The 19,228-nt window shown below is 40.2% G+C and overlaps 1 protein-coding gene across 1 annotated transcript in view; it reads right to left on the bottom strand.

Moving 5' to 3' along the window:
- Positions 1–19,228, bottom strand: part of DEPTOR (DEP domain containing MTOR interacting protein) — a 1,242,917-nt gene that overhangs the window by 254,555 nt on the left and 969,134 nt on the right. The window contains exon 9 of the mRNA XM_044066914.1: positions 14,174–14,278. Coding sequence (XP_043922849.1) covers positions 14,174–14,278 — 105 coding nt within the window. The remainder of the gene's footprint in view (positions 1–14,173; positions 14,279–19,228) is intronic.

The raw sequence follows: 19,228 nt of genomic DNA, 5'->3' as shown, positions 1-19,228 counted from the left end.
AAGTACTTGCGTATTCATTAGGGAAACTGAGAACTGCTGGTGCCAGTCTGCTCACAGTTGATATCACTGGTACACTGGCTTCAAACTGGTAGGAATAGCTTGATATATGGTTGCTAACTGTTCCAAGTGGACAGAAGTAATGAGAAGAGACACAACATTGACTCCTTAAATGCGCACCATGCATGAGGATTGCACAAGTGTACGTATGGTTGCAATCTCTTCCATCTCTCTCAACTTTCTGATTTGAAAGCCTGCATTTGCACTTGTTTCTGTCCTGTAACTCGTCTACTGCAGATACAGATTCTTAGTTTTAGCACTTAAATTTGCTTATTTGTGCTCAGCACTTGTTCAGAACTTGTAAGCACTAAATAAGCTAGTAATTATTACAGCACTCAACCTTCCTCATTATCCAGAGGAAAACAGTTTTTGTACTTAGTTTTTCCACTTGCTTAGAGAAAAACAGCTCTTGTACTCACTTTCCTCACTTATCTAGAGGAAAATAGTTTTTTTATTCAGGCAAGTCCAAGGGTCAGCTCCCAGTGTTCTCTCCTGTCTATCTGATGAATCTGGGCATCTTGAGGCAATGTAGAAATCGCCTCATGTACACAGAAAACCCTCTCTTCCTACCACCCAACACTACAACCTGTGAGAGATGCGCTTATCTAGTTTTACCTTTAGGCAGAGGTAAAGCTCTTTCCAACCAAGACTGAACTTGACAGTCATGAGGAGAAGGTAAACATTTGCACCACAAAACACACATCACATAGTCTCACTAAATCTACACCACCAAAATCCACACATAGTAACACAAAAACATTTGCGGAGGCTCTCAATAATAATCTGTCTAATCAACAGAGACTGCCAAAGCAGAAACGCAAGCAACTTCCATCCCCCAACACAACCCAAATGACACATAGCCTGCAGACTCAGTGTGCCACTCACCCACAGCCAATAAGGCAAAACAATGTACCCAACACACTAGTCATAGGTGACTCTATAGTCAGGCACACTGATGTCCCACTCACCAGGCTAAACAAGGAGAAGGTTACTGTCAGCTGCCTGTTGGGTGCCAGGATCTGCCACATAACCCACACACTCAGGTCACTCCACAACAAGTACAAATATGACTCTGTCATTGTCCATGTTGGTGTGAATGACATGAGATGTACCTCCCTGGACTACATGAAAAGAGACATGGAAGAGCTCTCCGATCTTGTAGCCCAGGCAGGTATGACCCTAGCCCTGAGTAGCATTCTGCCATCACCTAGAATGATACCACAGTACAAGGACAAAATGATTGACTTCAACAATTGGCTAAGCTTCTGGTGTCATTCCAAGGGGATCCAGTATCTGTCTGCTTGGGATGACATGGTCGACAGACCACAATGCTTTGCCACAGATGGCCTGCACCTGTCGCCCCTGGGATTTTGGATACTGGCTAAGGCTCTTACTGCCCCTATAGTGCCTTTTTTAGGCAAGGATCAAATGATAAATTCACCACCGTAACAGGAACAGGCAAGCAAAAACTGAAGGTAATGCTACTCAATGCTAGAAGTCTAAATCTCAAAATGCACTCACTCGAGGCACTCCTTAAAAAGGAGAACATCAATATCTGTGCAGTGACTGAGACCTGGTTCAAGGCTCCAGAGAGCACCCCTGCAATACCAGGCTATAACTCATACCACTCTTTTCAGTCATGAAACCTGGACCAAAACACCAAAGGCGGAGGTGTGTCCATATTCATTAAAGATATCCACACCTCCAGGCTAGTTGCTCAGCATAATGCATCCGAGGTTATCCAAGTGCAACTAACTCTGGGCAAAACTGCAGTCCAAATTGTAGCTTGCTACAGATCTCCCACCATGCCCCAGGATTCCCACTCCTCTTTTCTTGATGTACTGGAAAATATTACGGTTCAACCAAATACCCTAATAATGGGCGACTTCAACTACCCCACCATTAACTTGGAAAACTACTCATGTACCAACTCCTTTGCTCAATGCTTTCTGAAATTCATAAACTCCAATGCCCTGGATCAACTTATCCACACCCCCACCAGAGGCAACAATATCCAAGACCTAGTCATTACCAACATGAGTGACCGGTGTTCCACACCTGAAGTCATCTCCTCGTTGGTCCAATCTGACCATAAGCTAATCACCCTTGATATCCACATCTCGCCCCCACCCCTCATTAAGGAAACCAGGGTAAAACATTTCTCCAAAGCCACCTTCATGCTTCTTAAGACAGAAGTGGTGAACTTCATGACACCCATGCAGATGGACAATACAGTTACAACTGCTGAATCCTACACAAATGCACTCTATAAGCACTTACACGAGTGCATGGATCGTGCTATCCTAAAGAGAACCAAGACGCTGTCCTCCAAAAAAAGGAAGCCGATCTGGTGGTCCCCTGCCATAAACAAACTCTACAACAGAAGGAAGAAACTGTTGCAAAAGAGAGTAAAATCCCATGAGTGGAGGAGTTCCCTGGTCAGCCTCAGTAAGAAGCTGAGATCCCTTATAAGATCCTCCAAAGCTAGCTATGAAAACAAAATCGCCACTAATTCTAAGGACAACCACAAAGCATTCTATAGCTATGTCAAGAATCTCGATGGCAACATCCAGATCTGCTCTGAGTTACAGCACAAAGGCATGAAAATGACAGAACCAACTGATATTGCCAACATCCTGGCAAATAGGTTCAGTAATAACTTTACCCCCCCTCACCGTCTAAAGGGCCCATATCTATACAGGAAGAATGCAGAGTCCCTGTAATCACAACTACGCAGGTAAAAGCTGCACTCTCTAAAACCAAAAACACAGCATCCATGACCGGACAACATCCCAGGCTGCGTTTTACACGAACTTCAGAACGAACTGGCTCCTCACTTAAGCACCATGTTCAATAATAGCCTCACATCAGGCTTTGTGCCCACTGAATGGTGCACAGCAACAGTTATCCCACTCCACAATGAGGGAGCCACCACTGATCCTGGGAACTATCGACCTATTAGCCTGATGAGCCTGGTCTGCAAGGCCATGGAACGTATCATCATGGAACTCATAAACAAAGACATTGGTAACCTCCAAACTCTGGATCCCACCCAGTTCGGGTTTGTGAAAGGCAGATCATGCCTCCTGAACCTGATCGACTTCTTTGAGGCAGTCACCAAAGCCGTAGATGAGGGTAAGGTGGTTCACACAGCCTACCTTGACCTCACCAAATCTTTCAACACCATCCCCCATTCTGAAATTATAGCTAAACTCACTAAACTAGGTATAAATCCCTACGTCACAAGATGGGTTGCCAACTAGCTCACTGACAGAACCCACACTGTAAAAGTTGCAGACTCCAAATCTGACCTCAAAGCAGTGACAAGTGGAGTACCACAGGGTTCCATCCGGGGACCTCTCCTCTTTGGTATCTACTTCTCTGAAGTACAGGCTAACACAGAAGGCCTCTGGCTAATGAAATTTGCAGATGGCTGCAAACTAGGAGCCATAGTTAAATCCCCAAATGATGTGGACATCCTACAGAAGGGCCTCGCTGAGACAGATGCCTGGTGTCAGAGCCATGGCTTCAAGCTCAATGCCAAAAAGTGCATTGTCATCCCCTTTGGTAAAAACTCTGTACCCATGAACTATCACATAGGCAGCAATCTACTTAACACCGAATGTGTGATAAGAGACCTTGAGACCCAGGTGGACAGTAGTCTCTCCTTTGATAGTCACATCACCACAGTAGTCAGGAAGTCCTACGTGACACACCTCATCATAAAAGGCCAGGAAAAAAGAGGTCATTGTTCCCCTCTCCTCGACACTCATCAGACCCATTAAAGAGTACAACGCCCCTTTTGGAATGTACCTCACAAGACATCTGCAGCAGCTGGAAAGGCCACAGAAGTACCTCACAAAGAGGATTACTGGCCTCAAACAAATGCCCTACACTGACCATCTCAAAAAACTCCAGCTTTACTCCATAGCATATCGCCTACTCTGAGGTGATCTCTGCCCAACATATAAAGCTATGTCAAACCCAGAGCTGTTGGACGTGCTACACCTAAAGAAATCCCAATCCCTATGAGCTACACACTCTAGGGACGTAAACCTTGTCACCACAGTAAACAGGACATGCTGGAGGGATATATTCCTGTCCCAGAGACTTCCCATACTCTGGAATAGGCTACCCATCTATGTCAAGCAAAATTCTTCATTAGCACTCTTCAAGAAAAATCTTGATGAGTGGATGGGAAATAGGAAATACACCCCAGGGATCACTTCTGTGTCTCTGCTCAACAGTGGCACAGGAAAATATCTTTCTTGGGTGGCGTAAGCCAGGGAATGTTGTTGGCTAGTCTTACGTAGGCCCTTGGGCTGATAGCCTAGTACCTACCTATGAACCTAAACAGGAAATATGTTGCATATCTGCACAATGTTACATCACACTTCTAATATTTAATAAATATTCATGGATATGTGGTCTTTTCTTACTGAATCAGTCATTACAGAGGTGCATCTACAGGGACATGCCCTACCAGTCTTGTCTGGAAGACAATGGAGTGTATCATTACAGACAGCCTTAACAAAGACAATGACAGCCTAAACAATCTTGACACAAACCAGTTTTTGTTAAAGGCGGGTCCTACCTATTTATTCTTGCAAACTTAATTGAGAACATCATCAAAACCCTAGATTTGTGAAAAATGGTTAACACGGCAAACCTTGATCTAGCTAAAGCCTTTGATACCATCCTGCACTTATGCTTTGTGGATAAATTAATCAAACTAAAAGTAAATTCATATATAACTCCCTGGATAGTAAATTGGCTCATGGACAGAGTACATCAAATCAAGATTAGTGACTCCTCCTACCTCCCCAAAGCATGTTATTAACAGGGTGTCTCACGCCTCTTTGCTACTTCTATTTCTATTTGTTAACAATTTCTCTGATGTTCAAGATGTCACGAAGGGTCTCTGTCTGACAAAGTTTGTGGATGACAGCAAACAAAGAACTATGCTCTCATCAACTCTCCTACTTACTCACAAATCCTACAAGAGGATGATGTTCCACTCACCAGGCTAAACAAGGAGAAAGTTACTGTCAGATGCCTGTCGGGTGCCAGGATCTGCCACATAATGCAAGCACTCAGTTCACTCCACAACAAGTACAAATATGACTCTGTCATTGTCCATGTTGGTGTGAATGACCCGAGACGTATCTCCCTGGACTACATGAAAAGAGACATGGAGGAGCTCTCCGATCTTTTAACCCAGGCAGGTATGACCCTAGCCCTGAGTAGCATCCTGCCATCACCCAGAATGATACCACAGTACAAGGACAAAATGATTGACTTCAACAATTGGCTAAGCTTCTGGTGTCATCTAAGAGGATCCAGTATCTATCTGCCCAGGATGACACGATCGTCAGACCACAATGCTTTGCCAGAGATGGCCTGCACCTGTCGCACTTGGGATTCCGGATACTGGTTAAGGCTCTTGCCACCCCTATAGTGTCTTTTTTAGCCAAGGTTCAAATAACAAATTTACCACCATAAAAGGTACAGGCAAGCAAAATCTGAGGGTAATGCTACTCAATGCTAGAAGTCTAAACCTCAAAATCCACTCACTTGAGGCACTCCTTAAAATGGAGAACATCGACATCTGTGCAGTGACAGAGACTTGGTTCTAGGCTCCTGAGAGCAACCCTGCATTAGCAGGCTATAATTCATACCACACCTTTTGACCACCTAACCTGGACCGAAACACTAAAGATTGAGGTGTGTCCATATTCATTAAGGATATCCACACCTCCAGGTTAGTTGCTCAGCATAATGCATCCAAGATTATCCAAGCGCAACTATCTCTGGATAAGACCGCAATCCAAATTGTAGCTTGCTACAGATCCCCCACCATGCCCCAGGATTCCCCTCCTCATATCTTGATACACTGGAAAATATTAGGGTACAACCCAACACCCTAATAATGGGCGATTTCAACTACCCACCATTAACTGGGAAAACTACTCATGTACCAACTCTTTTGCTCAATGTTTTCTGGAATTCATAAATTCCAATGCCTTGGATCAACTTATCCACACCCCTACCCGGGGCAGCAATATCGTCGACCTGGTCATTACCAACATGGGCGACCGGTGTTCCAAACCAGAAGTCAATTCCTCATTGGTCAGATCCGACCACAAGCTAATCACCTTAGACATCCACATCCCATCCCCACCCCCCCATTAGGGAAAACACAGTAAAAAAATTCTCCAAAGCCAACTTCACACTTCTTAAGACAGAAGTGGCAAATTTAAAACACCCATGCAGACGCACAATAGAGGTACGACTGCTGAATCCCACACAAATGCAATTTATAAGTACTTACACGAGTGCATGGATCGTGCTGTCCCTAACAGAACCAAGATGCTATCTTCCAAAAAAGGAAGCCAATCTGGTAGTCCCCTGCCATAAACAAACTCTAAAACAGAAGAAAGAAACTGTTGCAAAAAAAGAGTAAAATCCCACGATTGGAGGAACTCCCTGGTCAGTCACAGTAAGAAGCTGAGATAACTCATAGAATCCTCCAAAGCTAGTTATGAAAACAAAATCGCCACTGATTCTAAAGAAAACAACAAAGCATTCTATAGCTATGTCAAGAATCTCAATGACAACACTCAGATCTGCTCTGAGTTACAGCACAATGGCAGTAAATATACAGAACCAACTGATATTGCTAACATCATGGCAGATAGGTTCAGTGCTAACTTTACCCCCCTCTCACCCCCTAAAGGACCCATTTCTAGAGCAGAAGAATGCAAAGTTCCTGTAATCATGGCTGCACAGGTAAAAACCGCACTCTCCAAAGCCAAGAACATAGCATCCATGGGACCTGACAACATCCCAGGCTGAGTTCTACATGAACTACAGAATGAACTGGCACCCCACTTAAGTACCATGTTCAATCATAGACACACCTCAGGCTATGTGCCCACTGAATGGTGCACAGCAACGGTTATGCCACTCCGCAAAGAGGAAGCCACCACGGACCCCAGGAACTACTGATCCATTACCCTGACGAGCCTGGTCTGCAAGGCCATGGGATATATCATCATGGAACTTATAAACAACGACACTGGTAATCTCCAAACTCTGGACCCCACCCAGTTCGGGTTTGTAAAAGGCAGATCATATCTCCTAAACCTGATAGACTTCTTTGAAGCAGTCACCAAAGTCATAGACGAGGGTAATGTGGGTCACACAGCCTATCTAGATCTTGCCAAGGCTTTCGACACCATCCCCCACTCTGGAATTATAGATAAACTCACTAAACTAGGTATAAATCCCTATGTCAGAAGATGGGTTGCCAGCTGGCTCACTGACAGAACCCACACTGTGAAAGTAGCAGATTCCAAATCTGACTTCAGACTAGTGACAAGTGGAGCACTACAGGGTTCAGTCCTGGGTAAGGTTACCATACGTCCAGGTTTACCCTGGACACATCCATTTTTTGGGCTCCTGTCTGGGCGGTTTTTGAAAATTCAGCGAAATCGCAGAATTTTCAAAAAACAGACATCCCTATTTTGGAGTCTTTCCTCTGCTTTGTTTTTTTTTTTTTTTTTTTTTGATTGGATCATATACCGGTATATGAGCCAATCAAAAAACGGAGCTCTGTTCAATGCGGAACTGCTTAATGTTCCGCACTGAACAGAAGAGAGTCCGCTGTGCACATTTTTGATTGGCTTGTATACCGGTATACAAGCCAATCAAAAAGCGGAGCTCTGTTCAATGCGGAACAGCTTGATGTTCCGCATTGAACAGAAGTGGGTCCGCTGTGCGTGTTTTTGATTGTCTCGTATACCGGTATACGAGCCAGTCAAAAAGCGGAGCTCTGTTCAATGCAGAACAGCTTGATGTTCCGCATTGAACAGAAGAGGGTCCGCTGTGCACATTTTTGATTGGCTCGTATACCAGTATATGAGCCAATCAAAAAGCGGAGCTCTGTTCAATGCGGAACTGCTTGATGTTCTGCATTGAACAGAAGAGGGTCTGCTGTGCAAGGTTTTGATTGACTTGTATACCGGTACACGAGACATTCAAAAAGTGGAGCTCTGTTCAATGCGGAACTGCTTGATGTTCCACATCGAACAGAAAAGGGTCTGCTGTGTGAGGTTTTGAATGGCTCGTATACCAGCATATGGGCCAATCTAAAATCCCCATCCCTAAAATCTTCAACCTAAGAGGTTAGCAAAAAAAAAAAAAAGACACTTTATTTTTTGCTCTTCAGCCCTAACAGAACGAAATAATATGTGCTGGTAGCAGCATGTATTTTTTCGTCCTCTTTTTCATACAAACAAATATGGTAACCCGAGTCCTGGGTCTTCTCCTGTTTGGTATTTACTTCTCTGAAATACAGGCTAACACAGAATGTCTTTGGCTAACGACGTTTGCAGATGACTGCAAATTAGGAGTCCCCAAATGATGTTGACATCCTACAAAAGGGCCTCACTGAGACAGATGCCTGGTGTCAAAGCCATGGTCTGAAGCTCAAGCTCAATGCCAAAAAGTGCATTGTCATCCCCTTTGGTAAAAACTCTGCACCCATGAACTACCACATAGGTGGTAGTCTACTTAACACTAAAAGTGTGATAAGAAACCTTGGAACACAGGTAGACAGTAGTCTCTCCTTTGATAATCACAACCCCACAGTAGTCAGGAAATCCTTCCACGTGGCACACCTCATCACAAAAGGTTTCTTAATCAGGAAAAAAAGGTCATTGTAAAAACTCTGAACCCATGAACTACCACATAGGCAGTAGTCTACTTAACACTGAAAGTCTGATAAGAGATCTTGGGACACAGGTAGACAGTAGTCTCTCCTTTGAGAATCACATCACCACAGTGGTCAGTAAATCCTTCTACATGGCACACCTCATCACAAAAGGTTTCTCATCCAGGAAAAAAATAGGTCATTGTTCCCCTCTACTCGTCACTCATTAGACCCATTATAGAGTACAACTCCCCTTTTGGTATGTACCTCACAAGACATCTACAACAACTAGAAAAACCACAGAAACACCATACAAAGAGGCCTCAAACAGATGCTCTACGCAGACGGTCTCAAAAAACTCCAGCTTTACTCCGTTGCATATCACCCACTCAGAGGCGATCTCTGCCTAACATACAAAGCTATGTTAAACCCAGAGCTGTTGAACATGCTCCACTTAAAGAAATCCCAATCCATCTGAGCTACACACTCTAGGGACCTAAACCTTGTCACCACAATAAACAGAACATGCTGGAGAGATAGATTCCTGACCCAGAGACTTCCCATACTCTGGAACAAACTACCTATCTATATCAAACAAAGCTCCTCATTAGCACTCTTCAAGAAAAATCTTGATGATTGGATGGGAAGTAGGAAATTCACCCCGGGGATCACCTCTGTGGCTCTGCTCAACAGTGGCACAGGAAAATAATTTCCTTGGGTGGTGAAAGCCAGGGTACCTTTTTGGCTAGGCTTATATACGCCCAAGTTGCAATAACCTAGTACCTACCTGTGAACCTATAAGAGGGTTTATCACATAAATTAACTTGGTACTAGGACCATCGTGAAAGTTAAATACAAAAAAAGTGTACCATTGTGCCCTTTAGAAAACACCAATAACTTTGCGCCTATCACTTAACAGACCTCTCACTCAAAATCATACAGTTACTATGAACCTAAGTAGCTTAATGGGCAATGAACTCTCTTTCAACCACCATGTGTCACACAAGATAGCAGATCCTTTTACCAAGTAATCAAATAAAAAATGCAAGATGGTAAAAGTTACTGCTTTTAATATAAGATCTATTGCTTCTGTCCCCTTAAGAGTTCGGGGGTCATCAGAATCTGTTGTACCTAGTAAATGAACCATTTATATAGTCTTACAAAATCATGTGATTTTATAATGTGACATGTAACAATACAACCTTAGAAGGTCATGTGACCCAACATGTAATTTGACAATTTAGCACTTAGTGGCAGAAAATGTAAACACTGTTTATACCCCCCCAAAATTTTTATCTTTAAACATACAAACACTAACAGTTTTTTATTTAAAACATTTTTACCAATGTAAGCCTTTCAATTTAAATATATCTGAAGGTATCTTACAGTTTAGCTGACCACTTTAAACTGCTGTATGCGATCACTTAGACCAGGCTGCTGTGTCGCATTCAGCTGAAGCTGCCACACTAGCTCTCTATTTACCAGCCTATTCTCCCATACGTCATCCCTGACGTTTACTAACACTTTTGCCAAAACAAAAAATAAATGCTTTTTATAATTCTTGCATTCACTGTAATGCCTATAAAAGGCAATATTTTTTCATTTACATTTGATGTCCTATTTGTGATTGTATATTCTAGAGCAACATTTTGTCTCCATCTTATTACAGAGAATGCACTACATGAAGAACTCATGGTATCCTTTCATTCAGAGCAGTGGATTTTCAAATGTATACTATTCTATCCAGCTATGTTATTATTCCTCTCTTTATCTCCCTCATTAGGCCAGCAATTGAACATAATGCCCCCCAAGCATGTATCTGACCAAACACATGATCCAACTCGAATGACCATGCTTCATTATTAAGAAAATAAATGCTCCTCATTAAATGTCCTATGCAAAACACCTCATATTCTCACATTCATACAGACTCCTGCAGGGAGACCCTCTGCTTAGATTACAAGGCCTGAAATCACACTACATTATATGACCTTACACACAATTGCAAAATATGTAACAGTACAAACACTCATTCTAGAGATCTAACATTTCACTGGAGCACTAACAAAACCTGCCGAGGGATAGATTCCCCTCTAGAAGAATTCCCCTACTCTGGAATACAGTCCTCCTCCATATCAAAGTAGCTCCCTAACCCTCCTTAAACACAACTTAGATGAATGGATAGGAAACTGCATACATCTCTGGGATGACCCCCTCTTGCTCTATGGAACAGGGCAACATAAAGTGGGTAATGTAAAAATATATTGCTGAGTAGTGCTTTAATATTACTGTCAGTATATTTTTAATATCCCTATTTGTACTGTTCATATATGATGAAATTATTGCATTACACATACATCTATGACATATTCACAACAGATGAGAAAAAAAAGTACAATATGCATTACATTGTAAGTAAGTACTGTAACAAACTACAGTACAGCATTTCCTCTGGCTGGTTGCATTCAAGTTGTTCACAAACTGCTACAGCTGAATGCTCATCTAGCTATTTCAACTTGAGTGAACTCTGATTTACATTCCTGTTCTATATATACTTTCTCTGAGCTTCAGTACTTGTGTAATCTCAAAGTTAGTATATATATATATATATAGAGAGAGAGAGAGAGAGGGAGGGAGAGAGGGAAATATGTAGACATACACACACACACACACACACACACATATATATATATATATATATATATATATATATATATATATCTAAGGGAAATTGTACTGTACTGTGTGTGTACTTATCATCCTCCCAATGTGCACATCCCTCACTGGTGTCAGTGGTGAGGATTGAGGCTCCTTGGTTACTGGGCCAGTGCAGGGGTGTAACGGGGTCAACTAACTAAAAGCGTACTGTTCTTCTCTTCAAAAGTCAGATGTTGCAGTAACAAGTAAAAGTGCCTTCAACAGCTTATGAAAACACAACTCACTGACACCAGCAAAGGATGTTATTGCTAAAAATCATTCCAAATACCACATAAAGAACATGTAGCAATAGTGGCCGAAAAAAAATAAACCACCGGGTGCCTCAACGGTCAACATTTTACATCAATTCTTTGGATTCTGTAATCCTTCACAGATAATATCAGCTCTCAGTGACACAAATTCTACTGCCACAGCACTCTGTGTAGCTGCATTAAAAACCCTGCATCTGCAAGAAAGCCCCATAGCATATATTAGTAGAAGAAGTCTGGGTGACCGGACTTTGTTCTATTGGTATATGCTCAATTTACAATGGGCATGTAGGTTGAGTTGGCCAATCAGCATACTCGTTTTTGAATATTAAATGATAGTCATTGTATAATTCTTGCTATATTAGCCAGCCCTTCTATAAACTATTATTGTTTTATTATCTGTGCAGCTATGTCATATACTACAGAATGCTTTTATGTCTCACCTAAATTTTTTTATGGAACAAAAAATGTTCTGCAGTTATGAAAAGCTTCAGATTCAGATGCTTCTGTAAAGCCTAACTTTTCTCTGAATGTTTTTTGGGTGTTTCTGTGGCTATCAGGTTTTGTTGCCCATTTAGCAGCACTAAGATTCTTTTGTTAGATTGTTATTGGCCATATAAAATACTTCTAGTCTCTCAGTATAAGCTGGTCAGTCTTTCACAATAATATCAAAACCATATGCTCAACATCCTCAAGCATTTTAAAATGACATCTACATAAAACTACATGGATTTTTCCTGCCATATTCACAGCAGCACTTTTTCATGTACTCATTTGCAACTTTCATAGGAGAAGACAGGCAGATTAAGGACATTCTGGGATACACTGAGGCTTCATCCTGAGAAAACACGGAGTTCTTGTTTGTACATGCACACAGCTGAAAGACTAGACTGCAATAGTGAATACAATTTTGCAGACCCCATCTCTACAGATTACAGGCTCCTTTCAAAAGATTGAAGTTTCAGAAAGTCGAACTTCACATGGTAGAGACCATATAACTGACTTTCCAAAACATCAAAGCTTTTGAATGGAAATCATAGTACAGTGCGAATTGGAGAATTTACCCTTTTCCCCACTACAATGTGATCTTAGGGGTGGTATACGTATAACATGCAGGGGGTGTGGGGGTGCACGGGGCTTGCCCCCTCCAAAAAATGCAGATTTTTGTTGTTTTGCTTGTTCAGCTTTCTGGAACGTCGATCTTCTAAAAAGATCCATAGAATACACATGGATGACAATTCAGTAGATAGTTTACAAAATGCTGCAAGCTTTGTAGTAGAACTACTTTAACAGGCTGATTTAAGAGCATTTTTTTTTTTCTTTTCCAAAAAGGTAGGAAAAAAAGGAAGAAGTAATGTGTACAAGTGAAGAAAATATAGGGCATTACAAAAGTGGGGTAAAAACTATGATCATCTGGCAAGGAGAGAGGCAGACTGGTTTGGTCAAACAGTCCTCTTTTCAGAATCCATATCTCTGGATTATATGTCATTGAGTTAACTGAAATGTATCAAGGCAATCTGTATTACATTCACATTAGGCACAAAAATAGATTACAGATTTGACTTAACATCAAACATTCACAACCTGGTAATGTGCTTGTGGGGATTTTTGCCAGTTGAGCATCTACTGACAACACAGATGTTCACTGAGAAGCTACTGAGTAGGTTTAACTGGAACCAGTATGAACACGGATACAGATGCTGGTTTCCATAAGAGGAATGTGATGAAAGGGAAAGGAATGAACTATGAGCAAAATGCAAATATTCTGTCACTGCCATTTTAACTGCTTACAGTTTATTTAATAATTATCACCCTGACACTCGTGTGGTTCTTTATGCTATTAAGTTACATGGCATCTGGAAATAATGCAACAGATAACAATCAATGCTGAGATGTTAGAGATTCTCTGTATACTTATTCTGCAGCTATCTAGTATAGTATCACATCCTTTCATTTGGGATTAAAAAATGTACTTTATTGTGGTTACTTCAAGATATATTTGTAGTCTTTATAAACAGTCCTATTTTCTTGAATATCGGTTGGTACCAGCTAATCCTTTTAATGAATTACAACACACTACTGGTGTTTCACAAGTGATGGATATTTCATAGTGAGTATCGCTCACATACAAAGACTTTCAGTCATTCTAATTTCTTCCTCTACTTGTAAGTACATCACAAGAAAGCATAATGAAATTAAAGTTGTGGCACTAGATGAGCCACTGAGTTTCTGCCTTATTTATGTTTTTTTTTTATTAAAGTAATTCACAATGACAAGCTGCAAACATATGAAAACAGTTATCCTCCCACTTGATATATTACTGTAATTGGACTAAAATACAGCCATTAGTTTCCTTCAGCTTACGCAAAAGTACAGTAGAAACACACATGCATTAAGTGGTAAGTAATGGATTCTGAATAAACGGCAGGCTGCTTACCTTCATTCCAGCAGCAGCTGCTGGGCCTGAAGGGTCAACTGCTTGGACATGGCAAGGTTTGCTTCCTCGTACCACAAAGCCCCATCCAACTGCATCTCCTACAATCTAAAAATAAAGTGAGCCATGTTTTAGTACAATCATTAGAATATGTAACGAAGATTAAAGTAAAATAAATATCATACCAGCTGCATAACTTGAAAATGATAGATTTTATCTGATGATGATTGTTATAGTACTAAGTCACACAGTATTAAAGTTAACACGACAGCTGGTATGCTGTTGAAGGCAAATTATTTCAAAATATGATAACCAATACTATACAAAAACAAATGAAACAGCTGTTTTACTGAAAACAGCCCTCTCATTCTGATGTGACTGCAAATGACAGAATAAATGGTCTCTGACATTTGTCCCAGGGTACTATTTCTTTCTCATGAAGTAATGGTTTCAGGAACATTTATCTTATGTTAGATCCTTATTCAAAGAACAAATGACCTATAATCAAATGGGGGGGGGGGGGGGGACGACAAACAGGCTGCAGAAAATAAAATAATTTATTTGAAATTATCAAATGCTACATTATTCTTTGGTGCATTCTAACCACATCTATTTTATGAAACTGTATGTGAACTTTCTAAAGTTTTGCAACTATGTAAATGTTAACAGTCTGTTGTGTCTGAAGTATATAACCTAATTTTACCTGCACTATTATTGCCTCTGTGGATGAATCGAGGCTGACAAGGGTGTCTGGAGCAGTCCATCTACTCAGTTACCAAATAGCAAATAAATAAATAATTATACATCTTTGCCAGTTTCTTTGGCTTCCTTTGTGCCTTTACAAACCAAAAAAGGCACTGCGTCCTTCAATTTTCCCCTCTGCTGCTTTAAAAGTACTGTAATCTTAATTTTCTCTACATCCTTCCCTTGTTCCCTTAATGTGTATCCCATCCTCATCATGCCCTTCCATTCCCATCATCCATTATAAACCCCACTCGCATATTCTTTCTGATATTTCGTCATCTGTAGTCCCCCAATAAATGTATTTCTCCTCCCTTCATCTCTTCCAGCCTTGGACTTCTCTTATAGATTTTCTGTTTTTTTAACTATAGATCAAAAAAAAGTCCAAACACCACAACTAATTGAACAGTTTTAATAGGTAATTCAGATTCCAAAACAACAGCAGTACCAAAAAAATGTGCATACCTTAATAGCTGAGAAACTTCTAGATGCATCTCAGAACCAGATTGAGCTAGAAACTAATTACTTGCACTTCAAAGAGCTCTCATACCTAATGTAACAGCTGGAACAAACTGCTGAACAGAGGTACCTAAGAGGCTACACCAACTTCCTCATTTTAAGAACTTCCTATAAACTGTACACTTTAATACTTAATTCAGAAAAGTATTTGCTTCAGCAACTGCTCTAACAACATTCATTAGACAATTAAGACTTTAATTTGTCATTTTGCCATTTCTTTGTCATTTTCTAGCAAGGAGTCTCAGCAAAGTACCAGACGTTGGATGAAAACAAAATACATTCTTGCTCTTTTCTAGGAAAAATATTTTACCACCACCTAACCCAGTTTTAGGTTAGTGAAATCACTGAGGTATATTGTAATGGCTGATAGACAGCAACATTAATATTAACCATGAAATACAGCATAAATAGACACGGGAGCAAAAACAGTAAAGTGAAAATGCCTGAATGCTGTTTTAAAGTTCTGAGGTAAAATGGAAATAAAAAAGTTTATATAAATAAATTAAAAATAATAATAATACTGGAAACAGACCATCTAAACCATCTTAATGAACTAGAGTGGATAAGAAACTGGAAAAGCAACTGCTGCAGCAGTTCAGGGGAGGTGAAGAAAACACAAAAGTGGGGAAATTCTCCTTATTTTGCAATCACTATACATACAACTTGATAACAGGTAATAAACCATAAAAAGTCAGTGATATTAAAGAAGAGAATCATTTGTAGAATAATATGGAACACACTTTGTAAAAGCTATACAGTAGTAAATGATAGTGCCTACAGGCTGCTTAATGCAAGTAATAAATGTAATTAAAACTATTACTCTTAACTCTTTAGCACTATGGCATGAAGTCCTCTAGGGGACAAAGAAACAGAATATACAGCAGCCATCAATTAAATAGTAAGCACAAATACACTCAATTGGATTTTAAGTATACATGACCATAATAGGCAGTCCATATAAACATGATTTCATTTCATAGTGTAGAAAACGAACAGTGAAACTATAATAAAGCAAATGAAAATAATTTTAAACAGCATTAACTCATATGATACCAGGGGATTTCCATGTTTAATCCCCTGGGAAACAATGAGTCATATTTTAGAATAAGACAAGCTCCAGCTGCATTAAATATTCTAATCATCTCTCCTCCCCTGGGTAAATATGTGGTTGCCAAGGCTGAAAATATGAAGTCCAGAAACTAGTTAACATTTTCTCATTAGCAAGAATAGCTGAGAACAAACAGACTTATTGTTGAAGCATATCCGGTGTGTTCCTGTAGTCTCAGCTCAAACATTCAAACATTCTTTTAGTATGTCCAGTGCATCATCTTAGGGGTTGCAGCTGTAAATAATGCTTACAACTGTCCCAGGAGTTTTACAAACACAAAAAAAGAAAACAAACAAACAAAAAAAAAACTTGTTTTCAGAATTAATCCTAACATTATTATGTTTTAAACATACTGGCTGCATGTTACAACCATTACAAGCCTATAAACTGACTAGGCTGATGGACATTATATGGTTTAAATGATAACAATTTGCCAGCATTTAATGCCTTCTTACAATAAAAAGAAGGTATCAGGAAAGTATTCGCTTCAAATGATGGTCAGACATAAGCATGTTTCGATTTGTTCTGATAATACTGCAGAACACTTCAGAAAGTAGTACATTAAGTTACACATAACACAGTACTCTTGGCTGACTCAGATTCATAGATTCACTGCCAAAATACCTACCACTTCCTGTCCTGACAGCTCCTCCTGGTTATTACATAATGTTCTTGCTGAAGCTCCAATAACTCACTGAAGTCAGCAGTGCTGATCGTGCTGGGGTGTTAATCACACCCGCAGTGCCTGCTTTGTGGGCTGCCTTGTCCCATTCTAGCTGACAGAGCTTGACAGGCACTGTTGCTTTCCTGTTGTTTAGTCACTGCACTGAATCTGCAGTACTCAGTGCTGTGACTAAGCACACTAAATTGGAGAAAAATCACTTCAGCTGAATAAGAAACATTAAGATCGGCATTTCTTGTTTGGCTGAAAAGATTTTCTCCCTGCTCCTTCTGGCTTACAGTTCTATGCATCTGCAATCCATGCTGCTGTCAGCCAGGAATATCAGTCTTAGCCAGCTGAATGCCAGTAGGTATTAATTAGTTAAGTTCCGAAGAAGAATAACATTTCCCCCAGCCTTAGTGTAGTATCGTTACTAACCAATAAAAAGTCAGTTTCTTTAGTAGCATTTTTATGCTCCCTAATAAATTCTTTTAGGAGCAAGATTTGATCAAGTGGGGAGATGAGCACTCTCAGCAAGCTGAAACATATTACAGAAGTTTATTTCCTGTAAAGCAAATTTCTAGTATTCTTTCTAGTAGCTCCAGATAAAGAGCTATTTTAAAAAATAGCCTTGTTCCCTGTTACAGGGTTGCAGGGTTTGTGTGGATTTATTAGCATAATATTTTCCCATTTTGTAAGCAGTTTTATAGCTATCTTAGTAACAATGCCCAGGGGTGATGTATTGGTGAACCCCACTGTGGAACATGTTTCTAGGCAATGAACAGGGAACCAGCAGTTTCTGATCTTTGTAAAACATGGCCATAAAAATATGCATAAAATCTCTGCATTTTTAAAATTACTGCTTGCTTTTAACATTCCTTGTCTAATTATGAAAAATGCACATCTTCAAAGGTTTCAGTGTTGTTGTTGTTTGTCTTTCGGCTTTTCCCGGTTAGGGGTCGCCACAGCGGAACTCCGGTCCTCTAATAATTGGCAGTTGTTTTTTATGGTGTCGAGTTGTCAGCCCAATGCCCAACCTTCAACTAAGGCACTCCCATTCAACACATGTCTTTCGAACGCCCACTCGACCATGGGGAAGACCTGCAGACTCCACACAGAAGGCACTCCCAACCCAAGCCGAGAATCGAAAGGGAGAACCTCTTGCTGTGAGGCAACAACGCTACCTTTGCACCACCGTGGGAAACATCTTCAAAGGTTTCAGTGTATTAGACATAAATCCATCTGGTTTCTCACTACCGTAATACATTTTGTGTGAATGCAAAGCTCCTCCACCACAGAGTAAATCAGACTAAATAATAAAAAAAACCTTTAGCAAACTGTAGCAGTGTTTCTTTCAGCATACCCCTAATCCATCTCTGCACAGCAAATAATGAAATTCATTTAGCAAGTTTGCAACATTTGGTAAGAACCTCTTATAAAACTAGGTAAACTAAAAATAAAAAGTACATGCTTTCAACTCAGTAACATTTGTAGAAAATGTGGCCTCCATGATGTTTTTTACTTTAGTCCTTACAAGATATAGGCATGTACATCTACTACATGTCTTAAGTTTGTACTATTTTTACCAAAAACAAAAACACGTGTGTGTCTGTGTCAGTTCTTCAAAACTTCATCTAAGCTCAGCATATACAAATGGCAATGTGTGGTACACCTTGAGAGAACTTCCCAAAGTACATGGAAATATAACAGGTACAGACGATACCCCGATATGTAAATGGTTGTATGTAATCATTCCTTTATGAATATTTATAGGGAGGTACTTATTAAAATTTGTTACCCATAGTCATTGGCTAATAAGCATGATGTGCACATGATTTAAAGACCCCAAAACCCAAAAATGCAAACTAGTCTTCACTTGAGGTACAGAGTACTGTTCTAAAGTTGCCATTAGGTTAACAGATAACCTATAATATCCACATATTCTAATAGCTAAATCAGGCTTTAGTACAGGTGTTAGCCTAGTATTATTTTACAGAAGTAATTACTTTCTTTTTAATACTCTATTTAT

Source organism: Protopterus annectens, chromosome 3.part1, assembly GCF_019279795.1.
Source record: "Protopterus annectens isolate FY-2018-M chromosome 3.part1, PAN1.0, whole genome shotgun sequence".
Classification (NCBI taxonomy): domain Eukaryota; kingdom Metazoa; phylum Chordata; order Ceratodontiformes; family Protopteridae; genus Protopterus; species Protopterus annectens.
The sequence above is the reverse complement of the archived record's forward strand: the minus strand, read 5'-3'. Positions and strand labels throughout refer to the sequence as shown.